This window comes from Tursiops truncatus, chromosome 16, assembly GCF_011762595.2.
Source record: "Tursiops truncatus isolate mTurTru1 chromosome 16, mTurTru1.mat.Y, whole genome shotgun sequence".
Taxonomy (NCBI): domain Eukaryota; kingdom Metazoa; phylum Chordata; class Mammalia; order Artiodactyla; family Delphinidae; genus Tursiops; species Tursiops truncatus.
Window position 1 is genome coordinate 46,666,717 of NC_047049.1, and position 14,563 is coordinate 46,681,279.

Consider the following 14,563-nt stretch of genomic DNA (forward strand, 5'->3'; position numbering starts at 1 on the left):
AGTGTATAGCATTGTTAACTGTTTCTTAAAATGCTAATGGATTAAAAGTGAAAATGGACTGTGAAGAAAGAGACTGCTTGTTCACTGAGTGTCATCCAAGATCCACCTAGCATACAATGGGCACTCAATGCACAAATGTTTAATGAGTATTCAGGTCCAATAGATAGCTTAGAGCCCAAATGAATCCCTCACCCCAAATCTACACCAAGGAAAGACAGGACAAAGAATACATGTAGTCATAAATTCTACTCAAAACATTTGCTGAAGAATTCTACATAAGTACATCACTTCCTCTTTAGACACAACAAAATGAATACAGAAGAGGAAAGTGCATATAGAGGCATCTATACGAAAGATTATTTTATAAAAAGTAAACACTTAAAATTTGTTTTGGAGGAGAAATTAAAAATCAAGGTATTTATAAATATAAATGCCAGATTTCAGGACACCAGAAGCTGCTTCATAACTATTAACGAAACAACTATAATTCTGGGAAATATAACACTATACTCATTAACTCTTCACATCTTCCTCTACCATATGACTCTGACCAAACGGCATATTTTGCAAACGACAAGTCAAAGAAAGTATAGCACAAGTAAGGTAAAGTGTCTTAAAATTATAGAATATTATGATTAAAAGAGGCTTTTAAAAATCATTTGGATTAATCACTGCCTGATATAGGGCCAGAGAGGTTAAGTAATTTGTCCAAGGTCAGCCAGAAAGTTAAAAGCAAAGCTGAGACGAGTAGACTAAGACATGAGGTCGTGCTTTTCATACTGGACCACCTAACATACTATAAAAGATGAGTTCTGTTTATATAATATTTGGAAAGTCAGCATGCTACTGATTAAAATTATTCTCTCACCTAACTGGAAACCTGAGTTTGTTGTGGCAATCTTACTATATCAAATATAGTGAAGAAATTATGTATTAAGAAATTGGTACTACATAAAAGGACACATCTATACATTCTATATATACCATTAACTATTGCCTATATACATATATATACATATACACCAAAACATACATATTACAATCTTTACTTAGAAAATGCTGTTATTTACAGATATGTTCTTCCCAAATTAAAAAAAAAGGCAAAACAAAAAACATTAGGGGTCACATAAAATGATTAAAAGTTTTGACTGTTTCAGATAAAGTATTTTATTTTTAACCATTAAATTCATTCCTATTAATTTTTTATCTGCTATATCAAACTCTAAATTTGAACTATTTTGTATCCAAGGAAATTAGATTTCTAATTATTGATTCTTTTTTTTAAATTAATTAATTTTTGGCTGCATGGCATGTTCATTCATTGTGATGCGCGGGCTTCTCACTGCGGTGGCTTCTCTTGCTGCGGAGCACAGGCTCTAGGCGCACGGGCTTCAGTAGCTGTAGCTCAAAGGCTCTAGAGCACAGGCTCAGTAGTTGTGGCTCACGGACTTAGTTGCTCCGCGGCATGTGGGATCTTCCCAGACCAGGGCTTGAACCCATGTCTCCTACATTGGCAGGCAGATTCTTAACCACTGTGCCACCAAGGAAGCCCATAATTATTGATTCTTAAATGTGCACAAATTAGAAACACCTGGGGACTCAGAGGCCCCAATCCAGACCCAATGAATCTTACCATCTATAACTGGGGCCCAAAATAATGCCTTTAAAAAAAAAATTAAGTTCTTCAGTTGATTCTGACAGTAGTACAACAGTGAGTTTAAAAAAAATTTTTATTATTTGTCTATTTCAAAGTAATGTTTTGTGAAGCAAAAATTTGAAGGCATTTATTCCTTAGGACAGGGGCTGATTACCTTCCAAAGCAATTAAAAAAGAAAATTCTGGTACACAAATTTCAAAAAGCACTTGTCTGAGGATAAGTGAAGATACAGGAACATAATATATTTTTAAAATACTATTAAGTATTTTATAAACAATATATTCCTCACAACAACCCTGTATACTAGGTAGGAAAACAGGCTTTAGAAGAGTTAATTTGCCATGTGAGTCACAAAGTTAATAAATCAGAGAGTTAGAATCTGAACCAATAGTTCACTTTCAGAATTCTTAGCATATTGATATTACCACATCATTTTCTTTAAATTTAATTTGTGGATGGTTAAATGTCATCAGTTAAAATGACAACCAATCAGCCAATAATGCTTTATAAAATGACCCAGCTTCTGTAGTTTGTGATAGTATAAATTACCTTAAGAATACAGAAAAGAGAATAAATGTTACAGTCCCCATTACACAAATTTGTTTGATTCTAATATTTTACCATTATTCCTCTGAACTTTTTTAAAAGAAAGATATTATTATAGGTAAAGCCCCCTTCCTTCTCTCTATTCTCAGAGGTAAGTACTATCCTGAGTTTGGTATTTATGAATGTTTTTATACTTCTGCATACATAAATATATGGTATTGTTTTGCATAGTTTAAAGTACATATATATATACAGTATAATAATGTATGTATATTCTACATCTTGCTTTTAAACTCAGTGTTACATTTCTGATTATCCTTGTTGACACATATAAGCTCCAGTTCATTTTAAATGTTGTAGAGTATTTCACTGTGTGATTATTTTTTATTCTCCTACTGATAGATTTGATGTTATTACCAATTTTTGCTATTTTAAATGGTACTGCAAAGAACAGCCCTACATATGTCTCTTTCTGTACATATGCAAGAGCTGTATGCAAAAGTTTTTCTAGAACCTGGGAGAACTGCAGGGTTGTAAACACTTAGGATTTTTTAATAGATTCCAAAACAAATCTGGTTCAAGAAGAGGTAATAAAGATATAATTATGAAAAAAAAAAGATATAATTATGCTTGAGTGAGGCTTAGAATTCCCTACAACACTAGCTTATTATGCTAACTTAGTAACCTAAAATTATTAACAGAACTATCCCAAAGAGTGTTTTGATTTTCAGTTTATAAGGAATTATGCTGATCTATAGAGCCTAGGCCTTTTGTAAAAATTAGCCTGTAGATCAATTTTAAAGATACATAGGAGTTTTGAAACACATACAGTGGCATATTAGCTGACTTTATTCCCCAGTGTAAAACAAGATTTATGATATTCGAGAATTTCATTACAGTGTAAAAGTGATGATTAAGTGAAGCTTCTTATTAAACAGTTAGCTATGGGAATAAATGTATACATGGAATTACCAAGCATGTCACTTATTCTTTCCTGATACACATATCTGTCTTTACATGGCTTATGACCAAGTATTTAATCATAATTTACACTTAAAGATGACAGAGCTGATTTATAAAATTATGTTTTATGAATAATAAAAAAGCCATTAATCTCAGAACAAAACAGCCGTGTTATAGCTTTAATTTAAATTTTATAGTTTTAATTTTTTGAGGTAAGCTAAATATTTACCAAGGAATATTTACCAAAGAATTTATGAGAGAAGAAAACAGAGCAGTTAATGATTCTTTGCCTAATTTTTGGAAGTAAAAACTTACCATACTATTCCTTGGGCTCCTGAACCTATAGGTTTTAAATTCTGATACCGTTTCAGGACTGTGAATGTAGAATCTCCAATCTCTACACTATAAAAATTGCTGTCACGCTTGCTTCTGCTCATGGTGGCAAGCAATTAATTTAATGGCTTCATCCAAAAATTCACCAAGAAGCTGCAAAATGGAACAAAATGTGATGTTAACAAAATGAATTTGCTTAATCTTAAAATTCAAGTCATCACTCTATTCACAGATTGCTAGATCATGTTAAAAGAGCTGCTTCATTAAAAAACACAGTTAGAAAGAAAAAATTACCACAGAGCCTGGTTAGCATCTGCTATACTTAAGAAACAACCAATAGTTTAAAAAAGAAAAACAAAAAGCAAATAATTATAACTGTTTTTAAGGTCACTTCCAGTTTAAAAGTTTAAACTAGTCCTTTTTATGTGTTTATTATAGTGTTGAAACCTTAATTTTTGTAACTGATAAACTTTCATTCAAAAATAATTCACAATCTCAGTGAGTGTTCGTGGAAGGAACAACAAATTGACAGGTTAGTAAGCTGGTTATCACATATCACTCCTACAGAAAAAACTAACAAACACAGAGCAGCACCTTGCTGTCATTAAAACAGAGCCCCTGATCCCCAATAGCAACATCCGGGTGTAATGCATAAGCTGAGGTTGTAATGGTTGAAAGAAAAGAATCACAGTAGAAAATATAAGATTAAAAATATATATATAAGGTAAAGTTATTTTAAAAATAAGAAACTGTAAGAGAAGCATTTAGTATATTGGGATATGAAACAAAACAATGCTGTTCTGAACTGTTTGGGTCATCTAAAGCATAACCTAAGTTCTGACCACAGAGTTTTACAATTTGTCTGATTGAAAGCCAAAGCAGTCTTTTCCTACCCGTTTGAGTATTACTTGCTGACAAATCTTATTAACCATCCTTACTAGACAAAACCGGCCTATTCTAAAATGCATGCAAGGGACTTCCCTGGCGGTCCAATAGTTGAGACTCGGTGCTTCCAATGCAGGAGGCAGAGGTTCAATCCCTGGTCGGGGAACTAGGATCCCACATGCCACACAACATGGCCAAAAAGTAAAATAAAATAAAATAAAATAAAGTGAGCCTTAAAATGCATGCAAGACAGCTCCAACCTACTCTCCATATCCCGTAATAAACTGAGAAACCAGTTAGGTCTAAAGAATTACTATTTTTGTGTGTGTGGCTGTAAGACAATGCTAACAACAAAAACAAACACACAAAAAAAATTCTGCTAAGACTTAGAATGCAAAGATTTAATTCAACATATATTAAATGCATACCATGTGCCAGGCACTGTGCTGTGTCCTGGGGCCAGATCATGTAGAGGCTCATGAACTGGATTCTAATAGCTGAATTCTTTTTTTTTCTTTTCTTTTTTTAAAGCAGGTGGCTGAGTTTATTCTGTGCACACACACGCAGACCTAAGTTATCATATCCACATAATAGCTCAATTCTTAGAGTAGGATAGAAGCCACTGGAAAGTGCAGAGTAAGAGAGTGCCTTGACTATATCCCTAGCTGCTACTTGGAGATTATACTGCAAGAGAGGGAGCAAGAGCTGGAAGAGGAAAACCAGTGAGCTACTGAACTAAGCCAAATGAAAGAAATAAAATTAAAATTAAAAAGAAGTTTTAGGTAGGTGGAGTTAAAAATAAACAAAAACTAAACAAAAAGTTTAAACAGTGTAGGCTTTAGAAGAAATAAACTGGAAGCAATTGTGAAGGTAGAGACATGATTTAGATAAATTAAAGAAAGGCCCAGAGAAACATTTCTAAAATCAATAACAAAATTAGTCATGTAATATTCCAGAGAAGACTGAAACCACAAGTCTCATTAACTGCCTAAGTTAACAGACCATAGGCTTGTCAATTTCTACAACAAAGCCTGTGGAGATAGTGACTGGAACTGTACTGAGTAATAAACATCAATTTGGGGAGAAATGACATTATAACAATTTTGAGTTTTCTGATCCATGAACATGATATTCATTTCCATTTACTTGGTTCTCCTTTAAGTTCCCTCAGCAATGTTTTATAGTTTCCAATACACAGGTCTTGCAAAATTCTGTTCAACTTCTCCACAGTATTATTGACATTTAGATGCTACTGTGAATGTTTTCACGTTATTTTTATTTAAATTTCAGTTGTTCATTGCTAGTACAAAGAAATACAATTAATTCTTTTGCATAATAACTTTGTACTAAGCTCACTTATTAGTCTTAGTAGCCTTTTTTGTGGATTCTTTGAGATTTTCTACACACACAAGCAGTTTCATTTCTTCATTTCCAATTTGGATGGCTTTGAATTCCTTTTCTTGCCTCACTGCACTGACTGTAATTCCCATACAATCCTGAATAGAAGTGGTAAGAGCATCATCATTCCCTCATTCCCGACCTTAGGGGAAAAGCATTCAGTCTTTCACCACTAAGTGTGATGTAAATTACAGGATTTTACTAGACACCCTTTAACAGGCAGAAAAAGTTCCCTTCAAGTCCTAGTTGACTGAGAGTTTTTTATCACTAAAGAGCATTAAATTTTGTCAAATGATTTTTCTGAATCTATTCAGATTATCATATGGTTTTTCTTTCTTAGTAGGTTCATATGGTGAATTACACTGATTGATTTTCAAACATTAAACCAAACTTGTATTCCTGTAATGACTCTTACTTGGTAAAAAGTATTACCCTTTTTTTTTTAATACTATTGATTCAGTTGGCTAAAATTTCATTAAAGGTTTTTCCATCTATTTTTGTGGGGGCTATTGGTCTGTAGTTTTCTTTCACACTAAGGGTAAATGCTGACCTCATAAAATGAGTTGGGAAGTATTCCCTTTATTTTCTGAGAGACTTTGTGTAGAACTGATATTATTTCATCTTGAATGTTTGATAGAATGCCTCAGTGAACATTCTAGGACAAGAGATTTTTTGAAGGAAGATTTTAACTGCAAATTTATTTTTTTAAAAAATATATAGGGCTGCTCAGGTTATCTATTTCTTCTTAAATGAGCTTTTGGTAGTTTGTGTTTTTAAAGGCATTTGCTCATTTCATCTAAATTGTTGAATTTAATGTCTATAGGATCTGTAGACATGTGTCTTCTTTCATTCCTGCTATTGTAATCTGCATCCTCTCTCTTTTTTTCCTGATTAGTCTGGCTAGAATTTTATCACTGTTATTGATCTTTTCAAAAAGCCAAATTTTAGTTTCTGTTTTTCTTTATTGTTTTGTACTTTTCTATTTCTTTGGTTTCTGCTCTTGTCTTTATTCCCTTTTTTTTTTAGGATTACTCTTATCCTTTAGTTTCTTAAAATGGAAGCTTAAGAGTACTGATTTGAGGATTGCTTTTTATAATATAAACAATTAATACCATAATTTACCCTTAAAGCAGCACTTCAGAGCTTCATCCCACAATTTTTTTAACCATCAAATCTATACTTAATAATAATAAAAGCAAAATTTTACATAGAGCTTACTTTATGCTGGGTCCTGTTTCAAGTGCTTATAAATACTCTTTTAATCCTCACAACAGTCCTATGAAGGTTTTCTAATTGTTTATGGATAGAGAGTAAATTCAGTCCCTGTTACTACATCTTGGCTGGAAGTATAAGTCCCATTTACTCATTTTGTCTGATGCTGCATTATGTTAAGAAAGGACCTATTGTTTTTCCATTTTACAGATGACAGAATTGAGTCTTTAAAGGTTACCTATGATTGCAAAGTTAGTAAAGAGTTAGTAAGTTAGTAAGAGGTTTGTTTGTTTGTTTGTTTTTAGAGTGAGGATTTGAGTCCTTCATCCATACACTATATTGAGTCCAAAATAAAACAAGTCTTGGTGCTGAAGAGGACATGAAGGAAGAGGTGAAGTTACAAACATGTTGTGTCTTAAGCATGTTGAGTCTGAGATACCTCACCGAGACATCCAAATGGAAATATCAATTTGGTAGCTAGATACAGAATTGGACCTCAGAGGAGAAGTCTATGTGAAAGATATAAATTTAAAAGTTGGCATTGTTATTGAAGCAACGAGAAAGAATAATATTACTCAAGAGGATACAGTAGTAAGAAAAGAAAGGCCTAAGAGTCAGCTTTGTGGATACCCACATTTAATGAGCAATTAGAGAAAGATAAGCCAACAAAGAAGTCAGAGAAGATGTAGCCAGAGACATACACAGAAAATGAGGAGAACACATTGAAGAAGCCAAAGGAAGAGTGTTTTCAAGAACAGAATGGCCAATAGTATTGAATGCTACAGAAATATCAAATAAGTAGAGTGATGGGGGTAGAAGGGTATTAGAATAGAATGATGGGGGTAGAAGGTAGATTGGAATGAGCTTAGGTGTGAATAGGATATGATTTTAGAAATAAGTTAAGTGGGTATAACTACTTCTTTAGAGAAGTTGATGGAGAAGACACAAGGAAATTGATGGAGAAAGGTATATGGTCAAGGGAGGATGATTAGATTAGATATTATATATAATATACTACAGCATAGCATGCATAATATATATAACATAAAGACAACCTGATCATATTTCTCTGCTAATAGAAAAGACCCAAAAAGATAGGAAGGGTGACACCAGGAGAGTGAAAAAGAAACCTGAGGTTTCAGTTAGCATAACATCTCTGAAAAGGTGGAAAGAAATGGGATCCAAAGCACATGTGTGGCCATACAGAAAGAGATACTAATGCAGCATTGCCATCAGAAAATACCTTCAGAAGACTGAGACAGAAGGAACAATTTCTAAGATAAGGGCATTAAGGATACTGGTGAGATTTACAGAGGATCCATTTGGTGTACCATTCTCTCCATAAGGAAGCTGGAGCAGGAAGAGTGTGAGGAGGAAATGATATGGAATCTGAAAACTCATTTCCCTACTCAAAAAGGCCTCTTTGTGGATTAAGACCAAAGAAACATAGAATTTAGAGGTGACTGGTCATGAGTCTCACAGGAATAAAACAAAAGATAGGCATTATTATGCCATTTAATAGATGAGTAGCTGAGGCTCAAAGTGGTTAACATGCAACAGAATGTTGCGGACATACTGAGTTTCAGCTTTAGCTTTCAAAATATTCCTCTGCAAGAACACTACACTCATGTCAACGTGGTTAAATTATCATCCCCAAACTCTTTCACCTGATTTACTCATTTCCCTTTCTTTTTTGGGAAATACTTTGACCTCTTTTTTGTAGCTATCCAAATTCTATCTACCAAAGACTAGCTTAAATATTATCTTCATGAAGCCTTTTCCAGCTTGAACCTAATTTCTCATCAAAACTACCTTGCTGTATATTTAGATATGCAGATTTTACTGTCAGACTGTGGTCCTTCTGAGGGCAAGGACTGTGTCTCCTACACTCTCAGATTTCCAAAACATGTCAGCTCTTTAAAAGAGGTATAATTTAATAAGTAACTGCTAAAAATGTTAACCAAGAATATGAACCTTTTTAAAAGTAACAAATCACTTTTAAAAGTTCTGTTTATCTTTCCCATTGTTTTCCTTCATAAGAAAAAAAAGGCTGAATTAGGCTTTTATAACTCAAGGTTTATTTCTGTAATGTCTATACAAGAAACAAGACTCATCGGCTATCAGGCTGGCCCATCCATAAAATGGTTGGTCTGGTGAGTCTGAATGTAGAGACAAACGAGTTAAACTAAGTAGTTATATAAAGAGTACTCAGGGAAAAAAGAGTGAGTTCAGTAGAGCCATAAAGCCAGGCCTCACAGACAACGGAAAATAATTCAGGCAGTGCAACAAAGTTCAGAATTCAAGATAGCTCTAATCGTCTGATTATCTTGACAGTAAGTCACTGGGGTGAATCGGAGCCTATCTATCTTTAATCATCTTGCTTTTATGGCTACCAGCAGACCCCCTCTGTGATGGTTAATTTTGCGTGTCAAACTGACTAGGTCACAGGGTACACAGATATTTGGTCAAACATTACTCTAGGTGATTCTGTGAGGGTGTTTGGATGACTTTAACATTTAAAATTTAAGTCAATAGATTGAGTAATGCATATTGCTCTCCTCAACGTAGGCGGGCCACATCCAAACAACTAAAGGCCTGAATAAAAACGAAAAGGTGGGCTTCCCTGGTGGCGCAGTGGTTGAGAATCTGCCTACTAATGCAGGGGACACGGGTTCGAGCCTTGGTCTGGGAGGCTCCCACATGCCACGGAGCAACTAGGCCCGTGAGCCACAACTATTGAGTCTGTGCGTCTGGAGCCTGTGCTCCTCAACAAGAGAGGCGGCGATAGGGAGAGGGCCGTGCACCGCGATGAAGAGTGGCCCCCGCTCGCCGCAACTAGAGAAAGCCCTCGCACAGAAACGAAGACCCAACACAGCAAAAATAAATTAATTAATTAATAAACTCCTACGCCCAACATCTTCTTTAAAAAAAAAAAAAACGAAAAGTTTTATTCTCCTGCAAGTAGAAGGGAACTCCTCCTACCTGACTACTTTCAGGCTAGGATATCATTTTTTTCATGCTTTCAGACTAGAACTGAAATACTGAGTCTTGAGCCTGCTGGCCTTCAGGCTAGAACTTAACATCATCGGCTATTCTGGGTCTCAGGCATTCAGACTTAGACTAGTGTTATATCAGCTTTCTGGGTCTCCAGAGTGCCAACTGTAGATCTTGGAATTTGTCAGCCTCCATTCTCTCTCTCTCTCTCTCTCTCTCTCTCTCTCTCTCTCGCGCCCCTCCCTCCCCCCATGCATCCATGCATCCATCCATCTACCCACCCACCCACCCACCCATCATATTGGTTCGTTTCTCTGGAGAACCTTGACTAATATAAAATTTCACTCTACTCTGAAATTTTCTTCTGTGTAACTCTTGGCTTCTACTACCTCATGATGGCTGCATGCTGACTTTTCCCTCATCATCTTCTACTTAGGACTCTGCTCAAACATCAGCTTCTCAGAAATGCCTTACATGATTAGCCTATCTAAAATAGTACCCTCTAATCACACCCTCTTCCTCAGCCTGCTTCATTTTTCTTCAAAGCACTTACACTACTGACATCTATTACATGTTACTTATTTGTCCCCTCAACGTAAGTTGCACGAAAGCATGAAAGTTGGTCTGTTCATGACTAAGTCACCAGAGCCTAGAATAGTAACTGGCAAATATTAGGCATTCAGATAGGTGTTGAATGAACAACAAATGAACAAACTGTAACTATAAGTTCCCATTACGAACTGTCCATCATTCTCCTCCTCTCAAGGAGTAATTTACATGAGAAAAAGAGATATGTGCTTGATTAGTTTAATGCCCGTTACTGCTGTTTGTGCAGTTTTCATACCAGGCCACTTCACAGACTACTACCCTTGGGTCAAAGGCCTGCCCTGGGCTTATCAATTATGGCCAAGGTGGCAGAACCACATTCTACAGTATCCATCTATGCTAAGGAATTGTTTAGGGCTGCTTTCTCAGCAAGTAGGTAATAGCCTTTAAAATGAGGTTAGGTCTAACTAATGAAGTCTGACTACTTGCAGATTATAGTCAGAGATTCCTGGCCTCACACCTAAGTCAATGTTTCAAAATTCCTATTAACATCACTCTTAAAAGCCCTCAAGTGGCCTCTAGAGCAGATCTCAACTGCCACTATGTAAATGCATCTATTTCAGTTCCACACATTTTTCAAAGTTTATTCTTCAATTATATTTGAAGTAATTAATATAGAAATACCATTATGTCATACACTAACGTGTATGACATAATATATATTCTTTTTCAGATTTTCCCTTATAAGTTATTACAAAATATTGAGTATAGTTCCCTGTGCTATAGAATAGGTCCTTGTTAGTTATCTGTTTTATATATAGTAGTGTATATATGTTAATCCCAAATTCCTAATTTATCCCTCCCCCCATTCCTTCCCCTTTGGTAACCACAAATTTGTTTTCTATGTCTGCAGGTCTATTTCTGTTTTGTAAATAAGTTCAATTTGTATCTTTTTTTTTTTTTTAAGATTGCACATATAAGCAATATCATGTACTATTTGTCTTTCTCTATCTGGCTTACTTCACTTAGTATGATAATCTCTAGGTCCATCCACGTTGCTGCAAATGACATTATTTCATTCTTTTCTATGGCTGAGTAATATTCCATTGTATATCCATACCTTAATTGAGGTTACTTGAGTAGGTTTTTTACATTCCAACCACAAAATAATGCTTAGACAGGTATCCCTTCACAATTTCTGTATTTTGAGGATGACTTTAGCTACATGAAAACCTCAGAACTAGTTTCTAAGATTTATATATTCAAATTATTTATTGAAGATCTCAAGACTTTATAGCAGTGTCCTCAGCCATAAAGTAACAGGCTGCTGGCTACTTTTTAAACAAATGATGATAAAATACTTTATGTAATGGAACCCAATATGCTTATGAAATTATCATCAACATTTCAGTTAGATGGTATCCAAAATTTTTAAATTACTTTGTTCTCAAAACAGCAAAAATCTCAAAATATTAGGAGACTGGCTCTGGGCTGCTGAACTGTATTTAGATTATTGTTAGTGGCTAAAATGCAATGCCAATATTCTCAATGACATTCAATTCAATAAAAACAGGTAACCTAATTTGTAAGAATATACTATTTCCCAAGATACTCAAAAGATATTTTCATTTTAAAGTTAAAAAATTCATACTAGTAAATTCCTATAAAATTTTTATGAATTCTTATACAAGAAAGAATACATAGTTTTAAGGGTACCTTTGTACAATGCAGTACCTGGGTAAATTCTTCCACTATCCAAAAAATTGATCATGCAAAATAACTTATTCCTTGAGAAAGATTCAAATGCCTGCCATTTTCTAATAACTTTTGCCAAGTCTTTTAGTAATAAGATTCTAGGCTCACAAGAGAAGAAAATTTTGATTGCATTCAACCACCACCAGAGACACCTTCTAAAACCACAAATTGGGAAGAGCAAATAAGAAGTGTCCCAGATGCATCTTACAGGGAATTTTATTAATGTTAGTTAATTCCACATATAATTACCACTAGTTTATCTTGCCAGCAATGGAATTATGATCAGAATTTTTAAAAAGTGCTAGGTAGGTGTTAGAAGAAAATGATTCCATGACAAACAGCTTTCTGTAATTAAATGTGCCTGTTCCCAGCAGGAGAAAACAAAACAAAACAAAACACTGAATTTCAGAGTAAATTACACCATTTTTCAGAATCTGTAAGCTCAGCAAGACGGGGAGAAAAAAAGCATTTCCATTTGATTGTATTAACCAGGTATGACAAATCTAAGTTGAAGATTTGCACGAATAGTAAAAAGGTTTAATTGTCCAGCTTCAAAACTATAATCAATCACTCAGAAACAGCTTTAATTTTAAGCTCTATCTCATCTTCAAGTTGCCCTTCACTGGCTAAAACCTACAGCTTGGGTCATAAAAATCTCTTTTTTCACTACTAACACAGTAACAGCAACAAAAGCCAGAGACTAAAAACAGATTTTTTTCCTGCATAAATCTACAGCAGATATTAAGTGTTTTCTCCTCTTATCTTCTCCCCCCTCAGACCCTCTAAAGAGATATATGACTTTCTGGAGTAGTTCAATAATCTACATATGGAAAAACCTCATGAAGTCACTTAGAAGACAATTTAAACATAACATGGGTGTCCAACATGCCAACTGGCAGAAGTGATAAAATGACTAGCTTTTTTTTGGTCTGGATCTTTTGATTCACAAATGTTAACAGTGCTAACTACTCTAAGTATATTTATTTGTTCCTAAAGAGCTCTCTTATTCTCTAACAATTTTAAGCTATAACACAGTGAAGTACTTTGAAGGAAAAAGATTCTAGAATAATAACGTCAACTGACTTAGAGGAAGAAGCCGTCAAAAAACAAGGCACACGGGAAGCACTCAGTATAAGAACAAGTCCTAACAGTGCTCAGAAGGTCCTAGCAGTATTACAGTGCTGAGTAATAATCACTAATTATGATACTCCTGAGGCTTTAAGAAATTAAATGACCAGTGTACTCCATTTCAGAAAGCCAGAAGCTGGCTAATAAAAGTTTTTAAAGCAAAGTTATGATTTTTAAATGTCCGTATACTGGGGAGATTTTAAAAATCACATATAATACGCATCATTCATTGCCAATAAACATGTTGCCAAAAAGTCACAGTTAATCCTCACATCTTTACAATCTCCTTTCATGTTCCACTATTTCTTGACCCCTCTGGAGAGCCACTCAAGAATTCCCAAATCCAGTGGCCTGTTCAGTCAATTCCTCTTTTAACTTCTCTTAAGTTTCTCTGTAAATTGCTCAAACCTTGCAAGCACGTTTTCTCTACTTCCCACTCCTTAAATGCACACCGTGCCTAAGACCACCTTATCACTCTATATATTATGCTTCCTTGGTAAAGTCATAGCTTCAATTATGATTCCCAATTTCATTTCCAGTCCTGACCTCTCTCCTATATTTTCAACTGCCTCTTGATCATCTCAGTATGGATATTCCATGGGTATTGAAACTCTAAATAGTGAAGATCAAACTTTTCTTCCTTCCAAAACTCACTCTTCCTTCCACATCTATTTCTATTAGCAGCAGTACTATTCTTCCAGCAACACAGGCTGCAACTCTCCAAAGAAACTACTGGTTCATTTTCCTTTAGTGTCACCTTCATTTGAGGATCAGTCTCACCCTGAGTTACTCTCACTTATGTTCTGCACATAAGGATTCCCACCCAGGCCTTTAAGAACTCTGCTTTCCTGTTAGTCCTCTCATGTTTTTACTTCTTTCATTCCTCAGCTTATGGCCCATTGGATAGATCACCACTATGCCAATAACCCTGCCCTACTCTCTCCTGATGCACCAACCTGAAATCGCACAGCACAAACCAAACTAGCTGTCTCCTTTTGAGCATATATGTAGACTGCTGAACAAAACCCAAAATGGTCCATAGTGCTTTTAAGTTCAAGGCCTTCAATCTAACCCAGGCAGAAAATTCTAGATTTCCCGTAGTCAGCTATCCCCTCTAATTTCTACAAGGTCTATTTCAAAGAGTCC

The 14,563-nt window shown here is 35.0% G+C and overlaps 1 protein-coding gene across 5 annotated transcripts in view; it reads right to left on the reverse strand.

Moving 5' to 3' along the window:
• The window catches only part of MAPK8 (mitogen-activated protein kinase 8), a 104,027-nt gene that overhangs the window by 34,075 nt on the left and 55,389 nt on the right, over positions 1-14,563 (reverse strand). For 3 of the 5 annotated variants that reach the window (XM_019925712.3, XM_033842540.2, XM_019925713.3), the window contains exon 2: positions 3,482-3,652. The exons of the other annotated variants lie outside the window; for them this stretch is intronic. In XM_019925712.3, the coding sequence (XP_019781271.1) occupies positions 3,482-3,603 (122 nt within the window). In that variant the 5' untranslated portion in view covers positions 3,604-3,652. The remainder of the gene's footprint in view (positions 1-3,481; positions 3,653-14,563) is intronic. 5 annotated transcript variants of the gene reach the window in all.